The sequence below is a fragment of the Halictus rubicundus genome, chromosome 15 (assembly GCF_050948215.1).
Source record: "Halictus rubicundus isolate RS-2024b chromosome 15, iyHalRubi1_principal, whole genome shotgun sequence".
NCBI lineage: Eukaryota > Metazoa > Arthropoda > Insecta > Hymenoptera > Halictidae > Halictus > Halictus rubicundus.
Window position 1 is genome coordinate 8901462 of NC_135163.1, and position 20015 is coordinate 8921476.

At 50.8% G+C, this 20015-nt stretch overlaps 1 protein-coding gene across 2 annotated transcripts in view; it reads right to left on the minus strand.

Annotated features, from left to right (window-relative positions):
- Window positions 1-20015, minus strand: part of Sano (CABIT domain-containing protein serrano) — a 168902-nt gene that overhangs the window by 34090 nt on the left and 114797 nt on the right. For both annotated transcript variants that reach the window (XM_076800953.1, XM_076800952.1), the window contains 2 exons: window positions 3471-5302; window positions 2532-2727 (listed from right to left, as the gene is read on the minus strand). In XM_076800953.1, the coding sequence (XP_076657068.1) occupies window positions 2535-2727; window positions 3471-5155 (1878 nt within the window). In that variant the 5' untranslated portion in view covers window positions 5156-5302 and the 3' untranslated portion in view covers window positions 2532-2534. The remainder of the gene's footprint in view (window positions 1-2531; window positions 2728-3470; window positions 5303-20015) is intronic.

Here is a 20015-nt window from a genome sequence, read left to right on the forward strand (position 1 = left end):
TACTCGCGACGGTCGGTGGTTAATTAATTAAGCAGAAAATGGTGACCTTGGGCGTCCTCTCAGGCAGCAGAGAGCCGTGTCCCGTCTCGAGCGATTATTCTTTTGTTCGTTGGAAACGTGAAACGCAACAATATTTCAGAATTCGGTTGCAAACGTACCAATTGGAAAAAATACTCGAAGAGATACAATCCACATAATTGTCATTCTACCTCTCCATCCATCTCTTCCTGCACTAAGTAGCCATCCATAGTTCATCAAACGGTACATCATGGTCACACCGCCTCCCACCCACAAATTCCCTAGCGCATCCCGCCTCTCCAAAAAGTCGCTTATCGAAACAGGTTTCGCATAATCGTGGTGTTATCGCGCGGAAGACCCGAAACGACCTGCTAGAATGTTGGCATCTCGTCCGATACCAGTTCCCGTTGGTTCGCGATGATCGGTGGCTACCGGGCAGACCGTCGACGGAAGCACAGCCTCGAAGATGAAGAAGGAGGAACGGGGACCGTCGACACACAGGATCGCAGGACGGTTAATCGTTACGCAGCCGGCGAGTAATCGTAATTTTCGTACCGCGCGATCTCGAGTTGCGGGCGGCGAGGAAGAGCACGTCGACGTGGACCAGGATCGGGAGGGATCTCCCCTTGCCCACCTGGACAGGAGAGAAGAAGGTGGCACACGAGGAGGGGGGACGAAAGGGGGCACCACCGGTGACCGGAAGCCACGGTTTGTTCAGCCGTTGAACCTGCTCTCGTTTAATTCCGTTCACGGAGCGGCTCCGAGGCAAACCAGGGCTATTATATCGCCGCACCGAGCGAGGATGACGTTATGTATCCCGAGGCTGTCCAGCTCCGCGATCAACCCGACCCGACCCGATCTACCGTTTCGCCCTTCTTTCCGATTCTCATTATCCCCCGCACCTCATGGTTTGGGTAATCACACGAAATCTAATAACGATATTTCAAAACAGAAATTCCTCGAAGGATTCATTTTCCATTGAAACTAGGATCAACGACAACCTAGGATCATCGTCGATTCGAGCCTAAAATTGCCCGCACAGAAACCCTAAACGAATCCACCGCTTTCTCGAGAACATATGGGAATGATCGTGTGGAGGCAGACCATAGATTATTCAAACAAGCCTCGATATTAAATCCGTCCGGGTTTTGCGGTGGGCTTGAACGGTCGCGGCAGCAATTACAAGGATCCTAGGTTCGGCTAGGAAGAAGCTAACCGAGGAAGGCGCACGGAGTAGCGCGATTCTCCTTCGGCTAGTAACAATAATTCGCTGGCGAGAAAGGGTCCCGCTTCCTGGATAGCACAGGTGCGTTTCCTAGCCGCGGTTATGACGATCGGCGACCGAGAGGCAGGGGCGATTAAGCGAATAAGGAGTCATGGCAATAGGGAAACACCTGCTCGCCTTTTATAACGGCCAGTAAAATGCTTCGTTAAAGGATCGACCCGGCTCGGATCCTGTAAATTTAACGATTTCGCCGGACAAAGTACGGTCTAACTGCCCCGTAACCGGTACGCCTTCCTAGTTGATTGCGGTCGACGGGGAGGGGGGATACGAAACAGGTAAACAGAGGTGGTGGCTGAGGAGGACAGTTGGCAGGAGAGACAGGAACGTGTCGTCTCCTCTGGCCGATAAAGCAGCGCCGGGAAATTAATCTCATTCGAAAAGAAAATAGTCTTCGCTGCTCCTCCATTTTTCTATTCCCGTCTAGATCAATACTTTTCTCTCTCCCTCTCCCTCTCTCTCTTTGATTTTTTACGCGGCGTTTACGAAGCGACAAAGTGCTCCTCGCGGCAAAAACTTGCGCTCAACGAGAGCATTCGTAGTCCGAGGTTTGCCGCGCGCGCGGTGGTAACCGATTAGGCGAGGAGGCCGGCCCGAGATACGGGATCATTAATTTAATTTCATTCCGATCCCGTTGATAATCCAGCGCGACCGACGCCGGATCGCAATAAAGCTCCGCTTTCGAGCCCGATCGGGGCTCGATTCGATCGGCTCGATGTCCGTGAGCGATCGTTTCTATTCCCAGGAATCGATGAAACACGATCGTCGTGTCGTTTATCGGGGATTTATGTGCCGCGAGCTTGCGTGGACTTGGCCGATCGAAGCGGAGCGTGAAAGGTTCGAGAGAGTGCCAAGTCTCTCGAGAAATATGGCCTCTGATCATTGAATTCGAAACATGCTTCGTCTCTCGGTATAATTGGATTGTCTTTGGAGGATTACCTCAAAAATTTCTCAATTTGGTTAGAGCTTTTTGCGATTCTAGAAAAGTTACTTCGAGTCAAGGACACACGAGAGTAGCTACGAGTGATTCTACAGCTCTCAAGTGTTTCGCGAACCGTTAATTACGATCTCGGATGTGACTGCAGAGCTCCAATTATACAGAAGCAGCTTAGCGGAGGATTGTTATGTTTAGCCCCTCCTAAGTTGAGGAACGTACCGAAACTGGGTCGACGAGGAAGACCGTTGTTGGATCTCGAGATGATTTTAGGATGAATCGTCGAGTGGTACTTACGAGTTAGAGGTAGAGCGTGCCGACGCGTCGCGGTGCCACCACGGTGACAGCCAGACGTGGTCCACATTTAGTCGGTGGCAGCGGAGCTGCTGTGGTTGGCGGCGGGGTTTCCGGTCTGGTGCAGCCTAATCCACTTCCGCCGCGTAGCTCCCATACTAGGTTCGTCAGTGAACGCGGTCTGCTCAGACGCCGCGATCTATATGGACATTTCATGAAACGTTGGCTACCTGTTCATTCGAAAACGATCTTCCTCAATAAAGCTACCCTAGAAGGAACCTACTCTAGAAGAAGGCTACTCTAGAAGAAGGCTACTCTAGAAGAAAGCTACTCCATAAGAAAGCTACTCCAGAAGAAAGCTACTCTAGAAGAAAGCTACTCTAGAAGAAAGCTAGCTACTCTAGAAGAAAGCTAGCTACTATAGAAGAAAGCTAGTTACTCTAGAAGAAAGCTAGCTACTCTAGAAGAAAGCTAGCTACTCTAGAAGAAAGGTAGCTACTCTAGAAGAAAGGTAGCTACTCTAGAAGAAAGCTACTCTTCTAGAAGAAAGCTAGCTACTGTAGAAGAAAGCTACTCTAGAAGAAAGCTACTCTAGAAGAAAGCTACTCTAGAAGAAAGCTAGCTACTATAGAAGAAAGCTAGTTACTCTAGAAGAAAGCTAGCTACTCTAGAAGAAAGGTAGCTACTCTAGAAGAAAGCTACTCTTCTAGAAGAAAGCTAGCTACTGTAGAAGAAAGCTACTCTAGAAGAAAGCTACTCTAGAAGAAAGCTACTCTAGAAGAAAGCTACTCTAGAAGAAAGCTACTCTAGCCACCCTCAGACCAGACTTTGCCCAAACAGGCCCGGTAATTGATTTTGATAGTTTTTCTAACCCGACTTAGACTGAATCTGTTTCTCAGAGGAATGACAGGGAGAACTATGCTGAAGATGTCCCTCCAATACCTTTTTTCCGGCAGCTTAGCGCCGGCACCAGAGTCCCCCGACGTCCTCCCTCCAGAATGGCTGGAGTCCAGCGTCCCGTCCAGCTCCATGGCCTGTTGCAGATTGGTCAGGCTCTTGTAACGAATGTTGAAAAGCGGTGATCCTCCCTTGTATCCGGGCGGCGTCTCCTTGAGCGGCGACGCGCTCTTCTGCCTCATCAACGGACGTCCTCTCTGAGTGCCGCTGTTCTTCACGTACAGCTTCGCCAACGGCGGCTTCTCGACCCTGGGCTGGGGCGCCTCTTTCACCGCGCGTCTTGTCCTCTTCTCCGCTTGAATCTTCTTGGTCGGGATGGTCTCGATAGGCGGCGGTTCGGGTCTGTCGTCGAGCAACGGCGCAATCGTGACGGTGACCGGCGTGAGAGGCGGACTGTTCCCTTGTGTAGCGGGCAGCGGACTTTCGTAAGGGGACCTGACGCTCTTCGGCAAGGGTGCGAACCCGCGAACGTAGTCGTAAATCTGATCGATCTCGTCGTACTCCTCGGTGCAAGCCGAAGGAGGAACGCGATTCTCATCCCGGTATCCCGCGTGTCCCGAGGACGCCTGGTGCCCGTTGCTGTGGTAATGATGATGGTGATGATGGTGTCCGTTGTTGTTCCTGTGATGGCCCAGCGGCCCGTTGTCCGAGTTTGTGGACGACCGCCTGAGGAAGCCTGCTCCGCTTCTGGTCTGCCTGGAGGGCTTGCTCTCGCCAAGACGACCGTCCAACACGTGTGCCCGATCTGCCACGTCGGCTACCAGCCGGGAAGCGCGTTCCACCAGCCTGGTGAACTCCTGCATAGACCTGAGGGCTTCTTCGTTCCTCGCTTTGACCAGCTTGAGGGGCGCGGCGAGCGGAAGCGCGACCGCCGCGCCCTCTCTTTGAAGTGGCAGCGCGAAAACGTGCTCCTCCTCGAAGGTCGACAACAGCCTCAGCTCCGGGACGAACTGCGAGGAGGACTTCAGACCTCTAGGGGGCTGGCCGTGCACCAGTCGCACCGTCAAAGGCAGGCGCTTGCTGAGCAACGCCCGGGCTGTGTGCACGCCGCTGATGTTGTCCTCGCGTGCCAAAGCGCTGAAACGACCCCGCTGCTCCATGCCGAGAAGAACGCTCTCGCCGCGACAATCCACGCAGCGTAAAAATCGGCCGCGACCGGGTAGACTCACTTCGCCCGCCGTCACGATCGTCTCCCCAGCCGCCAGAGTTCGCGTACCCTCCGGGACCACCATCCCCGTGTCGTCGTCCACCCTGCAGGCTATCCCGCGCACCGTCTCTCGAACCAATGCACCCTCTTCGGGACATCTTCGGCATAGCTCGCTGACCGACTCGATCCCTCGGACTGCTCGACCCTCTTCGCTCAGGATCTCGAAGTAGCCGGCGTAAGAGTCCGGGATTGCAAGTCGTGGACCAACACCGACCACCCGACGACCCTCTTTGATCTTCACTGCTTGGGCTACGATTTTACGACGACGTCCTGCCGAGACCAACAACGCTGTGCTCTGCAAACTCGGCGCCGGTAGGGTCGGAACACCTAGACCGCCGTATTGACCCTTAGTGATCTTGATTACCGCGGGTAGACGGTACTTGGACACAAATTCCCGAAGGTACGTCGCTTCCTCGGCCCATCGGGCAGCCGCAACCACGATCTGACCGTCCGTCGCGGCCATCGCGGCGCTACAACGCCGCACACCCTCGCGAGCACGGACCCGCACCCGGCCCCGGACGTCACCCGCCACTGGGCCCGAGTGGGCCCCGACCCAAGATGATCGCTACTGGTGCTCCTGATGGCCGGGCGCCGCGCCTCTATGCTCCATCTGGAAAAATTCAAGCGAAAGGTTCTCTGTTAGTTTGACTGATGGTTGCTAGCAAGGTGTTGCTTTATCAGAGAGCCGTATGGTGTTAAAACTTAGGTTCTTGTGGTGCTACTTTTATCTTTTGGACCTCTGTCTTTCACGAGTTCAGGAGTTTTGCGACTACAAGACGCAATCCCTTTCGGTAGATCCGAGAACGACGAAATAACTTTTTCGGTTGATCCAGTCACGAAATAAATGAAGGAGTCAAGGGGGTCCGATGAGAGAAAGAATAGCCTAGGAAAGCGATAATTGCCGGCGCGAAACGATCGAGTAGTCGGTGGCAAGCGACCGCGATTTATATAATCGTCCGGACGATATCCGATACGGCGAGACCGGCCGGAGGTAACACGGAAGCATCAGCTCGGTTAGAGAGATAGTTCTGGAGCAGGCCGGCTGTTCCCAAGAGGCCGCGTTACGGAATAACCGACGGAATTTCCGTGCCGATCGGCATAACCGTGAAGCAATTCGTCCGGGAGAATCGTTTAATGCGGGCCGCTGTGCAGAGCGTTGCAGAGCGTTGCAGAGCGTTGCAGAGCGTTGCAGAGCGTTGCAGAGCGGCGCGATGCTCGATGGCCGAGTCACGATCGTTACTTTCCTCCAACGTGATATACGCTTTAGAGAAATCCGAAACAATCGGCGGCACCGCCCATTTACGTAGACTTCGGGCCCGGTGTACGCTCGTTAGGTAACCAGGCTTCGAGATACACGCCGCCACTAGCCTGATCCCCAACGAGAATCGTTTGGATACGCCGATGATGCGAATACCACATCAGGAAGTGAGTCCTGCCTCAAACTCAATTCTATCGACTGATCTCTGACCCGTGCGTCGCTATACTCGAGCGGAAACCGGACCAAAAATCGGCGATACCGATTTTTCCTTTTACCGATGCGGACACCGCATCAGGAAGCGATTCTGATCTTAAACTCAATTCTATCTGCTAGTTTCTAACCCGTGCGTTGCTATAGTCGAGCGGAAAGCGGACCAAAAATCGGCGATACCGATTTTTCCTTTTACCGATGCGGACACCACATCGGGAAGCGATTTCTATCTCAAAGTCAATTCTGTCAGCTAGTCTATGACCCGTGCGTTGCTATACTCGAGCAGAAAGCGGACCAAAAATCGACGGTACCGATTTTTCCTTTTACCGATGCGGACACCGCGTCAGGAAGCGATTCCGATCTTAAACTCAATTCTATCTGCTAGTTTCTAACCCGTGCGTCGCAATACTCGAGCAGAAGGTGGACCACAAATCGGCGATACCGATTTTTCCTTTTACCGATGCGGACACCACATCAGGAAGCGATTTCTATCTCAAAGTCAATTCCATCAGCTAGTCTCTGATCCGTGCGTCCTCATACTCGAGCAGAAGGTGGACCAAAAATCGGTGATACCGATTTTTCCTTTTATCGATGCAGGATTCACCAGTAACGGGAACTGGGCCTTATATTTTTCGTTTTACTATCCTTTAACCCTTTGCACTCGAGTGATGGACTCTGAAGCACCACTAGAAATTGTTGTCGCATTATTTCAAAGAAATTACGAAAAATATTACAATGTATTTGCTACGTTACAAAATTTGTATTTAACAGATTACTAAACATTTACATATTATATGTGGAAATCGGATCAGTTTCGTATGAATAAAATGAAAATATTCTAAGACGAAAGAAAAATTTAGTTTTAGAATGAAAATAGCGCCGAGTGCAAAGGGTCAAATACCCCCGTTAAATAGCTTCCCATAAATAATTTTACATCGACCTAGGTCGTAAAGATCTACGTATTCATATCGTTCAACACTTTCAACAAACAATTCCTGGGAAGAGGCTGTTGCACAATAATTTTGTAAGATTTTGCAGGAAAAAGACGACTACACGTTGTACGCAATATACTCTTGAACAAAGTGTGTCTTAAAAAAAAAAAACGTCAATTAAATGGCACTTCAAATAAATAAATGAACCGCGCAAGATAGCGCGCGTGGCGTAGTAAAAATCGAACGAGCGAGTCGCATCCGTTGCACAGGTGAGAGAGATGTCTCCTGGCTGTTGGGGATCCCGGTTCCCATCGCGCGGGGACGTTCCGGGCCGGCTCGGGCCGGGCCCATCGTGTATCAGATAGAGCCGCGATCCGTCTGTTCCCGTATCGCGTAATCGCCTTATCACGGGGGGAACACGCACGCCGCGAAGGAACTTAACGGTTTCCTGCGTTCGATCAAAGCACCGTTCCCAGGGAAAAATTCCAATACAAATTTGCATCGAGAGCCCGGCGCGCCGCTAGAATCCTCCGTGAAAGCCTATGTGTGTAGAAGAGGGCCCCCGCGCGGTCGAGGATCGCGGAGAAGAGAAACGAGGTTGGAGGAGGACGAAGACGAAGAGGACGAAGAGAGAGTGGGACGTTGGACGAGGAGGAGCGTGTAGGAGAATGCAGGACAGAGGAGGAGTGTGTCGAATAACTTCCTAGAGGCGCGCCTGTCACGACGCCCCGGGTCATTGGTCACCCCGGTGCGCTTATCTCGGGGCCGGCTGCGGGCCATCTTGCGAGGCCCCCTTTCAGACGGCTCGATTTTCACCGCGCGCGATTTCATTATCCCCCCGATATCCAGCCACGTCACACTCTGAATGGGCCTTTCACACGGGGCCGCGGCGATAAATTGCCCGGGTGTGTGATCGTTAGAATCGGACGCACGGGACCGGGAGGACGGACTTCCGTGTGGGCCCGGGCCCAACGTGGACTCATCTCTGCCGATGATTCACCGGGGGCCCCGGTGACGCGTCGCGTTTTTCTCATGCCTCCCGGTGGTAGGTGGCAGACGACGATCCGACGCGACGATACTTCGGCCCCGGGGACTACCGAGCGTTTCATCGTGAGATAAATAATTTTAACAATTTTTCGTTCCCGTGGTACGGGAGTTGTACGGTGAAATCGAGACTGGGCGTGGCTTGCTGGCCCTCGCTCCCTACGGAGCGAATACGGTGCCCTGCGGGGCATCCCAGTTTACCCTTTCCGCATCGAATGCACAACGAAAAAGTACTGGAGGCTGTTAAAAAAATTGGGGAAGCATCGTGGCGCGAGACAATCTCCAGTGCTCGTCTCGACGCGGTTCGATCCGAACGATATATGCACGAGCGACGCCGCACAGAGAAATAAGCCGCCCACGAATAGACGAACGTGTGTCGCAACGCACACGGCGCGGCGTCTCTCCCCGGGGAGAGACTGCTACAACTCCCCTCCCCATTTCTCCCTCTCACTCTTATTCTCTCGTTATCTCTGTTTCTCTCTGTTGTTGCTCGCGTCGGCTGATTTATCGACATGCCCTCGAATTATATGCTGCAGCTCGAGGCAGCTTTCACCGTGGCTCTGTACACGGCTACCACGACGCCGACGTCTCTGCGATCCTTTTGTTTCGTCGAGCCGATTTCGACACCGGCCACCGCCGCGATTGTCCTTGCCTCTCCTGCTTCCAACCCTCTCTCTCTCTCCCTCTCGCCCTCTTCTCCTCGGCTCGAGCCGATAATCGCGACGCGTATCGATACGCGTAACGACAACCGGGGCCTCTGACCCTCCTCTTTCTTCTCTCCTCTCTCTATCTGGCTGCCAGGGGCTCGTTGTGTCGCCTTTATCGCGGCTGGAACGCTACTCCGCCCGGGAATGCGCCACCGTCTGCAAAAATCCCGGCGAACGCGATCCGATCGCGATCGAGGGAGGGACACACGCGCAGTGATTTACGCGAACGCGATCCTTGGTTAATCGGCCACTACACACACACAACCCCCGAACCCCCTGTCCGCGTCCCGCATGCATGATTCTGAGAGTTTGTTCCCGGAGAAAGAAGTTCATTATCATAAGCTTTAACCCCTTCTAATTCAGGAGAACAGACAATTCGATGCGGTTCGTATACTTATGTAATTCTCCAATGGCTATGCAGGGTGTCCCGAAAATGTGGCCTTTCGGTAGTAGAAATAAATTTTAAAACATAATAATATTTCTTTACCTCCTCTCTTGATATTTAATAGATTGAGACTAATGTAACAGTATCTTCACATTTTTCTACTACTTTAAGTTACACCTAATAATCTTTGTCAAAAATGGCATAAAATTACCCGGGTTAAAACCGCATGCTCGGGGGCAAGGGTTAGAGCAGAGCGCCCTGTCCGCGGAGATAATCAGCGAAAAAGGGTGTCCCTCGGCCTCGTTCTTGGCTGCGGGATACGTGACAAGTCGTTCGCACTCGACCTGTCGGAGCTTAATTAACCCTGGTGGCGTTCTCACGAAAAACTTGTCGTACCCGGCCGCCCCGCATCGGTTTCGCAATCCAATTTCGCGGTGTATTAATCTAATTACGGGTGGGCACGTATGCCGCAACTGTGACGTGCAACTATGCGAACGGTCTGCGGAGCGTTAGGGCAGTAGCTACGTTTCGCAATCTCGCGGTTGCTGCCTAGTTCTGTTGCTGTTGCTGTTCGAGGAGCTTTGACCGGAGAGATAGACCCTGTGTTCCGCCGAGCCACGTCGAGAGGAATCTAGATCGATATCTCGCGATGCTGCGCGACCGATAGCACGGCACCACTATCGTGCCGCTAATGACTCAAGGACGCTCGGATCTAGGCCGATGTTGACACTTCTCTCCTCGTGCCTTACACCGTCAACCCTTTAACCCTTGTACGAACTCACTTTTTCAGATGCAGTTGCTGCCTTCGAAATTGCGCGTCGCTGCACGGTTGACCTCAGCGATACGTCAACGACGAAAACGAAGGGACGTACGACGATCAGGTCAACGAACTGTACTCCTGCTGCCGGATAGTACGATCCTGATGTTCACTTTCTCGCTTTCTTATCGATAAATTAATTTGTATATTTACTTCACACAATTGCCGAGAAATTCCTTCACACTCGCGATCACTGTTCACATTTGCTGACACACAGTACTAATAACAACTGTAATATCACTTGCATTGATTATTAAAAACACACGAATTAGATGAAACTGTGAGCTTTTACTTGAAAAGTCGTTAGAGATGTTCTCTCTACCGCGGTTCGAACAAGACTGATCTCGCGGGAGGTTTTTTTGAAATGTTTAATTTTGAAAATGTCCGCCGCAACACGCTTACAAACACGGCGTGACGGTCAGACGAAAAAAAGGGCACGAGAGGGATCGCGGTAAGACTAGAATTTATGGCAATCACATGTCTCGGCTTTCCCGCAGATTGGTACGCAGGGTAAACAAATTCTGTTTTTTTTTGTCTAGCGTTTCTACACCCTCGGCGTCTGACCCTATTGTAATCTGTCCGTTTACCCCGAAAGAGGTATAAGTGTCAGGTTCGCGTGCCTATTGTCCTATACCGCCCTTAATTAAGAATCTTTCTAAAAGAAGGACGGACGCTGTGATATCGCAATTGTTATTAGTACATACTGTGTGCAGTAAACACACGATTAATTTATCGACACAAGAAAGTGAGAGTAAAAGTGCTATCCACCACCAGGCAGTTCGTTGACCTAATCGTACGTCCCTTAGTTTTCGGCATTCGTGTACCCGAAGTCAGTTGTGCAGTTCGTCTCCGAGTGGCCCAGTGACACACATTCCGAAGCAGCAAGTTCATCCGGAAAAGTGAGTTATAATTATTATAAATTAATTTCCGCTGATTCTCTTGTTCGCTGCATCACCGCGACGCAATACTACTGTGAAACAGTGCCAAATGGTACGGAGCAGTACAGGATGGTATAAAACAATATAAATTAGTTAAAAACTTTGCAAAATCTGCAAATTCTCCAAAAATCCACAGAACCCTCTAACCAGTGTAACTTTCCAAAAAGTGTCCTAGCCCAGTCTCCGCGCCAAGGTCCCCCAATTAAAACAGCAAAGTTGAAACAGCATTGAGCTAGACACACCAGGGGGTACACTTCTCGAACTGAACATCAACCATAACCGAGCAACGTCTCAATTTCGACGCACGGAAACGCGGATACCTACAATTCATCTCTTCCCCTGTCAGCTCCGCGTACTATCGGCGTGCGTTCTTCGCGCAAAAAACAAGGATTCGCGACGCATTTCTCATTCGAGTCACGCGACACGCCATCACGATCCACATCGGCCAGGTGTCGGCCCGCTATCCCGGCCACTTCCATCAAACACCGATGGCAAACGCATCGCCAGCGATCCGACTTGTATAAATCATTCGCGGGGCGACACGAAATTCCTGGCTAGTATCCGACCGTGTAGAAGAACGATCAGCGGTTCATTAGTTTGACCAGTTATCGCAACAAACTGATGATCGGGAGGCTACATTGTGCGCGCGCTGTTAGTATACCCCCGAGATCTGCAACACGGTTTCGGATTCATCTATCTTTCAGGCTGTCCGGTGCATTTATTCTTATCGGGGGGGATTGCGTGTCTTCCGTTCAGGGACGTATCTCTGTCTTCATATTCCCGTGCGATTTGCTCACTTTTCGGTGCGATCGGTCAAACGATTTTTCACAGATAATCCTCGAGAAGATAATAGTTTGGAAATTCAATTTGGAGCCGGAATCGTGCACTTTGAAAATTCGCGGTTCGGTGGCGCGGCGGGCAACGCGCAGAAGCGCACCACCGCCAGTCGTAAATGATTTGATGCTTTCGCGTGCAGCCGGAGCCGAGCGTCGCGCATTCGTATTTTGCATACGCTCCGGCTAATAACATACAATTAGTCACCGGCAGAGCGGTTTTTTACCGGCATATCCAACTTGCGGCCCTTCGCTTTTCCTTTATCGAGAAAAGTGCATCCCTAGGCCGTCCTGTACGCGACCCACCTGCTCATTTCTGCTAATGCGACGTCCTGTCCGACGAGGGGAGACGTTCCCGAAGAGTAGCGCGTGGGTCGACACGTCCCTGAACAGACGGATCTAATGATCCATGCTCGTACAAGTATGCATTTATTGCGTGAATTTCAAATTTACGCGGCTCGCGGGACCGTTCGCCGCAATATCGTTGATGATCGCCGTAATTAGACCGCGCGAGCGCCGCGATATATTTATGCATTTATAGCATTTCCCGATAAGTAAAATGCAGTAAAATGATCGTTTTTCTAATGTTTAATGCGCCCCGTGTACACATGTATATTTTTATGAACACCATAAAGTCCCTTAATGAGACGAATAAAATTATAACCACTCCGAGAGGGCCTTTTTACGAATTGCCCGATGAAATTATGAATTTGCATAAACATTCAGCCTCGGCCGATTATGATCCGTCTTTATTGCGCGCGCGCTCGACGATAGCGTCTGTGAATGTCTTCTCGAAACGAAACAAGAGCAAAACCGTCGAGTTATTCACTTCACGCCGAATGGAAATTATTGAGAAGAAAATTTTCATCGAGTCTGCGCCGTGTTTGAACATCGGAAGACCATCGAGTGTGGAATTAGTCTGAAATCGTGAAGTATCTCGTGGGGATCGTTTAGCAACGCGTTATGGTGATCAGGAGAAATAGAGCAAGGCGGGTAGCGAACGCGAAACTGCATAAAATTCAGAAACACCGCGACCGAGCTGCAACTCGTTAGGGATAAATCGTTCCATTTGCGACCGAACGGATTTTTCCCGTCGCGGCAGCGGCAGGTGAACAGTCTCGAAGTTAACGACCTGTCGTCGCTATCAGCGAGGCATTGGTAGGCCAATAATTACAGAAGAGCACGGTGGAACTGTCCAGCGGACCGTGTTGAAGAAAGATTACGCGAAACGGGCGCCGGCTAACCGACTCCGGTAATGAGGTGTCTACCCTGAAAAGCGGACGTCGTCACGCGTCCCTTCGTCGAATGGATCCGAAAGCCAGCAGCACCGCACCGGCTCCGCGAAGGTTGAGAACCCAAGGGCCCTGGGATATGTATGATGGATGAGGATCGTTCTTGCGGGGTCGCCGAGGAAGTTATTACAGTCCGCGGAGAGGTGACGAGCACTGCCGGCAGCCGAAGCTAGTCAAAACCCGGAAAAAAAGGCAGAATGTCGAGCACGCGGCCCCCCTTCAACCTCCCTCGAAAGCCGATTCTACCCCCGCCCCTGGCCAAAGTAATTGGTTAATGAGCCCCGGCAATCTCCGGCCCGATCGACCGGCCCGTTTTTCTTCGGACTCGTCCAAAGACGTTTCTTATTCCACGACCGATCGATCCTCCAGTTTCACCTGGTTGGAGCGGTTCTGCTAAAAGTTAGGCTACCGAGAGGAAAATGGCGACAGCGCTTCGTTCTATTCGTCGATTAACGCTTTCAATACCGAAGCAGCAGCAACACCTAAAGAATCGCGAATAATATTTAATCCCCCTTAAGTAAAAGTAGGTTGAATGTATCGGTCTCAAAATTTATTTATATATATACAGGGTGGTTGGTAACTGGCGATACAAGCGGAAAGGGGTGATTCCACGCGAAAAAGGGAGTCGAAAATATGGAATAAAAATTTTTCGTTTGAGGCTTCGTTTTCGAGAAAATTGAGTTTGAAAATGCAGCCGATGCGCGTGTTATTCGATAGGAATTGTCTGCTGCGTCTGACCATGACCTACCAATTCTACTTCCTACGCATACTAAAGCGTGCGAACCCGACGGATCTTTAAATTCGATTTTCTCGAAAACAAAGCCTCAAACGAAAAATTTTTATTCTATGTTTTCGACTTCTTTTTTCGCGTAGAATCACCCCATTTCCGCTTGTACCACCAGTTACCAACCACCCTGTATATAAGAAGTACTTTTCTATACAGGGTCGTCCGTTTTTAAACGGCCAAACGTCAACCAGCTATAGAGGACCCCAAATGAAACAACTTTCACCCCTAACACTTTTTTTGATTCGGTCTTGATTTTTAGATTATTGCAAAAACCCGTCATTTTTTGCGTTCACTTAAGATTAAATATATCAGGACTGCAATTATGTATCTTGATGATTTTTCCTTTGTTTGGTTTAAAATAAATAGGGGCACGTATTTTATTAAGTCAACTTTTTTGTATGACCTTTGGATCTTGGTTTTTTTTGACATGGGGCACGCCGTGGAGACTGAATGAAATAACTTCGAATCAAAAAAAGTGTTAGGGGTGAAAGTTGTGTTCCATTTGGGGTCCTCTATAGCTGGTTGGCGTTTGGCCGTTTAAAAACGGATGACCCTGTATAGTTCAGGGATATAAATGAGAATCGTATAGCATAGCACATGCAAATTTAAAAGGAAGATTTCGAGGTGCCCACGAGAGTAGTTGAAGTCTGATGCTTCCGGAATTTTTTCAGGTCGTGCCTCGAACTTGCGATTAATAAGGAAGTCGAGAAAGGTGGTGGGGGGTAGCAAAGAGCCGGTGTAATTGGAGCGACGGTTGCGTGCAATTAAACGGAGCCAATGCCGGCAGTTTTTCGCGTGACCGAGCACCGACCGGGGGACGTGTCCTTCTTAAGATTCCGCGGCGATCCCCGAAACGTCTCAATAATTGCTAATTGGAAGGTGGCACGAGTTTAAAAAGTGGTCGCACGTCGTCCATCACGAATCAGCCGACGTCTCGCAGCACCTGTCTCACATTCGAACCACCTCCTGCCTTCGCCGCGCCGAGCAATCATCCGTACGTGTTCGTGGCAAATGTCTGACCCCGAAAAATTCACTCGGGCTCTCTCCCAACTGAATCGGGCGTCCATTTTTTTTTTTAATCAGCCGGAACTTTCGTCCGAAAATTTCTTTGCAATATCTCAACGCATTTAAACCTACCGTGCAATATGCAGAATATTCTAACTCGAGAAATTGTTAAGGAAGATCAGTCTAGCGTTGAAAAACGACGAGATAATTCCGCAAGTGTTCCCCGTACTCTTTCCGACAGCTCTAAATCAAAGTGATCGTCAGCCAAACATTCTTTCGGGGAAGACAGCGGTCGTCCTTTCTCCCAATTCATTCCATCACGTACTCCGCTAAAGGTCTCTCTCCTCTCTCTCTTCTCTTCAGGATCCTTTCAGCGTCTCGGTTCTCTCTGTACGGTTCACGGAGCATCCTCTATCTGGCTGTTTTCTCTACGGTTCAGGGAGCATCATCTTTCTCCGTTTTCTCCACGGTCCATGGAGCTTCTTCTCTTCTCCCTCTCTCTCTCTCTGTCTCTCTCGCGAGCTGTTCGTCCTCTCCCCTTTCCCTTTCGTCCTGCCCCGTCACTGTCAATAAGTTATGTAGCGGCGCACGTGCGCGCTCGCTAATAGAAGTACAAAGCCCGGCTGGAAAGCCTAGTAGGAAAGCAGCTACCGTGCCAGCGGCGAGGCCTCGACGAGTGACCGCAGAATCATCGTTCCCCGGTACACGGACGCTGACAGCCTTTCCAATTGTGCAAGCCAGCCAGATGCAACCGTGGATCGATCGACCGGCCGGGAATTTAATGCCGTCGATTGTTAACGTCTGGTTAACACTACGACGGGACCGCTGGACGCGCGTGCCTCGATATTCCTTCCGAAAGAAAATCGATCCTACTACCCTCCGCCTCGATTATCCTGACCGACCCCAACCCTTACGCGAACCTCCTGCACGCTCGATTAACCCTCCCGGGCCCGTCAGAAACGCACGAAATATTTTTATGTTCTTCCCATCCATTTTTCTGGAATAATTAAACGATCCTCTCCTATACTAATTTCATTCGGCTAACAGTTGCGCTTTATTGCGCGCGGCGCGGGGACTTCGACGCGTGGTTAGGCGAGGCGCTTAGGAGACTTCGACGCGCGGTTAGGCGAGGCACCCAGGAGACTTCGCCGCCGGGATAAGCGACGCCCCACGGAAATTCGAGCGCAGGGCACGGAAAGCGATTCGAAGTAGTCCTTTAAATAATTATAAAATTTCTCGTTTCGTTAAACAGCACATTTTAATGATTCAATCGTCGTTGAACAAAGATAAAGTACTGCGTCTGAAATGGTCGGTTCACCTCGGTGCAGAAATTTTCTTAATGGCCACGAGAAGACCGCGGGGGAAGATTCGAGCGGTTGAAGAATATCGGTCCGAAGAAGTTTCGCCCCGGTGTCGTGGCCGCATTAAGGATGCGACGAGAGGATAGCCGACCCTTAACCGCTCCCCCTGTCACGCGTCAGCGCCTCGTTAAGCCGGCATTGATTTATCCGGACGCTTATTTCGAATGACACTGCATTAATATCCGCGGTTATTTCGCGCGGTAATTGCGCCCGCTAAGTCCGCCCAATAAATGGCTGCTTCCATTCCGCCGACAGGATGTATTTTACTGTCGGGATGCGGGGGACCGATCCGCGGAAACCGAGCGCACTTACGGGGATTATTAGATCTCGGAAAAGAACGGAGCCATTTGCGCGGATCGCGATTTAATCGTCTGTGAATTAACGCCTCTTCGCCGGACGCCAGTGACACGCCTTAATTATAAAATTCATATTACTCAACGTCAGGTTTATCTGAAATCAGATTCGTCAAATTCAGATGTAGCATGTGTTACGCTTGCTTAACGTTACCGTTGAAAATCGTACGTTTCCTACGCAACAGCCTGACGTATCGATTCGCGTTTCGTCAGAAACGTTCGACGGATCGATTAGTAGCATATTCGAAGGGGCCTTATGGCCCTGGAGCACGGGCCAGAGGTAAACGGGGCCAGGAGATCGTCGAACGAGCGGGGCATTTCGCTTTCAAGCCTATTTCATAACAAAGCCGCAGCGTCGCCGCCGGAGCTCGGGCTTTGCGGTCGGGGGCCCAGAAAAAGACGCAGACCACGGGGATCAGAAAAAGGGGGCCCGTTCTCGGGGACCGTGGTTCAACAGCGCCCAGCGAACCTCTGACACAGCTCGCGCCTTGGTTCCCCCATTTTTTCACCGTTCTGTCTCGTTCGCGTAATAATTTTGCTCTTTTTACGAACCCCCGTAACCACCCTCCGCGTCCTTCAATTTCCATCCTAGCCGGGTCGTGTCACGGAGGTTAAAGCATCCTGGTTTTTTGCCGCGTTGCTCGGCCGAGTCGCGTTTTTGCCATACGCTGCACGTGCGACTGCTTATGAGCCGAGGACGATGGACCGACAATGAGCACTATTCGTGCGCGCATGACGAGTTGCTACAGTGTGCTACAGTGTTACGGTTTCGACCACCTTGGTCCGAGCTGCAGGCCCAACCCTTCTGATCCACGTCTATTGTTCGTTGAACCCTGTCTCTTGAGATTGGGATTTTTGCTGCAGCTCTGAGAGGATCCCCTGATTCGTCGACCGGTCGGGAGTTTCCCGAGATAAACGAGCGGGTCAGTTTCGTGTAATTCGATTTCCTGGGGGGGCTCGTTAGGCGAACGATTCGCTCGATCTTCCCGGAACGTAATCGTGTTTACTTCCGAGCATTCGAGCGAGACTGTCGGACGCTGGTCGCGTCGTCGCGCCGTTTAGATCGCAACTCGAGAGGAACGGGCCACAGCGTCTTCTTGCCGGTCCCTTGGCTAGGCCTTGTTCCCCCGCTTGTCCGCTTTGGTCCTCGTTTTCTCTTAAATCGACGAGGAAAAGCGAAAATTTGTCAAACCTCTTGTTGTTTTATTTCTTTCGTTGGCGTAATAATTTCCGCGGATTGAAAGTGACCGCGGGAAAAGCCAGCTTCCGAGTTTCGCCGAGGTCGGTGCGATTTTAATGGGACCGTTTAAAATAGAAGAGAAACGGCCGGGAATTGAGTTAGACCGCGGATTACAGTCCTGACAGTGGTAGCGTGACGGAGCCGGCCGACTTTCCGACCGATTTAATGGCGTATTAATGTTAATGCCGGCGGGATGGGAGCGAAGATGCAAATGACAGGCGGTGGCCGAGCCGTTTTCCGAGAAGCTGGCCTCGCGTAATGCGCGGATCGGCCAGCCAGCCGGGACCGCGGACAATTTCATTCAAATTGTTCCCGACCGGATTAGCTACTTTTCCTTGCGCCGGGGGTGCTGCATTATCGAGAGTGAAAATAATGAATAGGCCCCGCAACACGGAACCGGACTGATACTGTGAAAATTAATGGCCAGGTGTACGAGATCTCCGAGGAGCATTACACACCGGCGACTAATCGCTACGCCGCTAACTTTGTCCCGGAGAACGTTCCAACGATCATTCCGCTCGCGTGCAAAATATATATATTTATAGCGTCCACGGAGATTGAATAAGATCCCAGTACACTTTGTCCTTTACTTTTTCGTTCTTTAATTAATTACCAACGGGCTGCAGCTTCCTCTGTAGCGATCATTCGTGGACCAACGATTCTAAGGAAATTGTCGGAGGAGGTCCTCAAAAATGTTATGCTCCCCAGAAACAAATTTAATTTTTTAATATTTTACAGTAAAAAAAAATCACAACGACTAGCACGGTGTAGGTCGCTTGAACAAGCGACTGGTCCGAAGGTGCGTTAATTTCCGCCGAAAAAATGGCTGAAGATCACCAGATTCATTTGAGATTGTCTAATCAGTCCGGACACTTGTTAGTCGGATCTTGACTTAGAGGGTCGACGGATCGTGACAAGAAATCGGAGAAGCGAAACGCGTGCCGATCATGATCCGAGGATCGAACAGATCGATCTTGAGCGGCTCGATCGAGTCCAAAAGAAGACGAAGACCGATGCGAAAAAGGAATCGCGGTTTCCTGCTACCGTTCCCGACTCGTTTCTCCGGGTTCCTCTCTCTCTCTCTCTCTCTCTCTCTCTCTCTCTCTTGCCGCGGCGATCCCGTCTATATTAAGAGCCGCGGATGAAGGGGCCCCGCAACTAAGTGGATTGCCGCATCTACATTGCAGATGTTTTCACGTTCGCACCGCCTCTTAATTGCGGACACTCATCGGCTGCCTTCCACCGCGAAGAAGACGAACCCGGCAGAACACACCGCCGAAGTACGGTGTCGTGTTGCTGGTTCTACCATTTAGCATTTGCAACTCTGCTATCTGCTTCGGAAGACGGCGTTAAGTGAAGATGTTCCGTCGCTGTCTCGATACCAAACGAGATGGGTTGGTCTTCCTCGTGGCAATCGATTTTCAGATTCCTGTTTCGACGCGCGCGCTATCTTCGCTCAACATTTTTCGTTCCTGTAGAAACCGACGTTCTCAAACGGTTTCACGCACATGTTATCTCCTCGGAGCTTTCCCTTTTTCTTCGAGGAATCTGCCTGCTGAACCTGTTCACCGCTTGTTCGATCCGAGTGCTACTGAATGTAGGAATTAGGAAAACTTTAGGAGATCCTTCCTAAAATTGTTCTGTCGTCGATATTACCGCGCGTGCAGTGAAGTCTTGATCGAAGTCCAATCTTCGGGTCCGTGACATAGATCGTGTAGGGCTACAATTTTCTTGTGACCGCACCAAATGTGAAACTGAATTCAATGAATTATGATCTTTCGAAGTTTCGTAAGGCGTTCCTTCGCCGTTCAGTGTGGTAGAATTTCATTTTTGGCTTAGGGAATTTAGTGAATGGAATGTCAGCATGATTTCGAAGGGTTCTAACGGAGAAAACGCTTTGTGGAAGCGAATGCTTGTGCGGCACAGAAGATTCTATTGTAGATCGTACCGTTTTGACGATCGAACGTCTCGGCCAGAGCCGATATCATCGCTCGTTCGGCTACATCCGATCTACGAAGGTAGTTTCTTTACCGGCTTTCCCACGAGCAGAAGGAAGGAAGAGACCCTGCTTCGTTTCGCTAGACATTGTTGCGCGATCCATGAGAAGTATTAGGACGGTGGGAAATGTATGGCCGTTTCGTTCACGGCCGACCACCGTGGC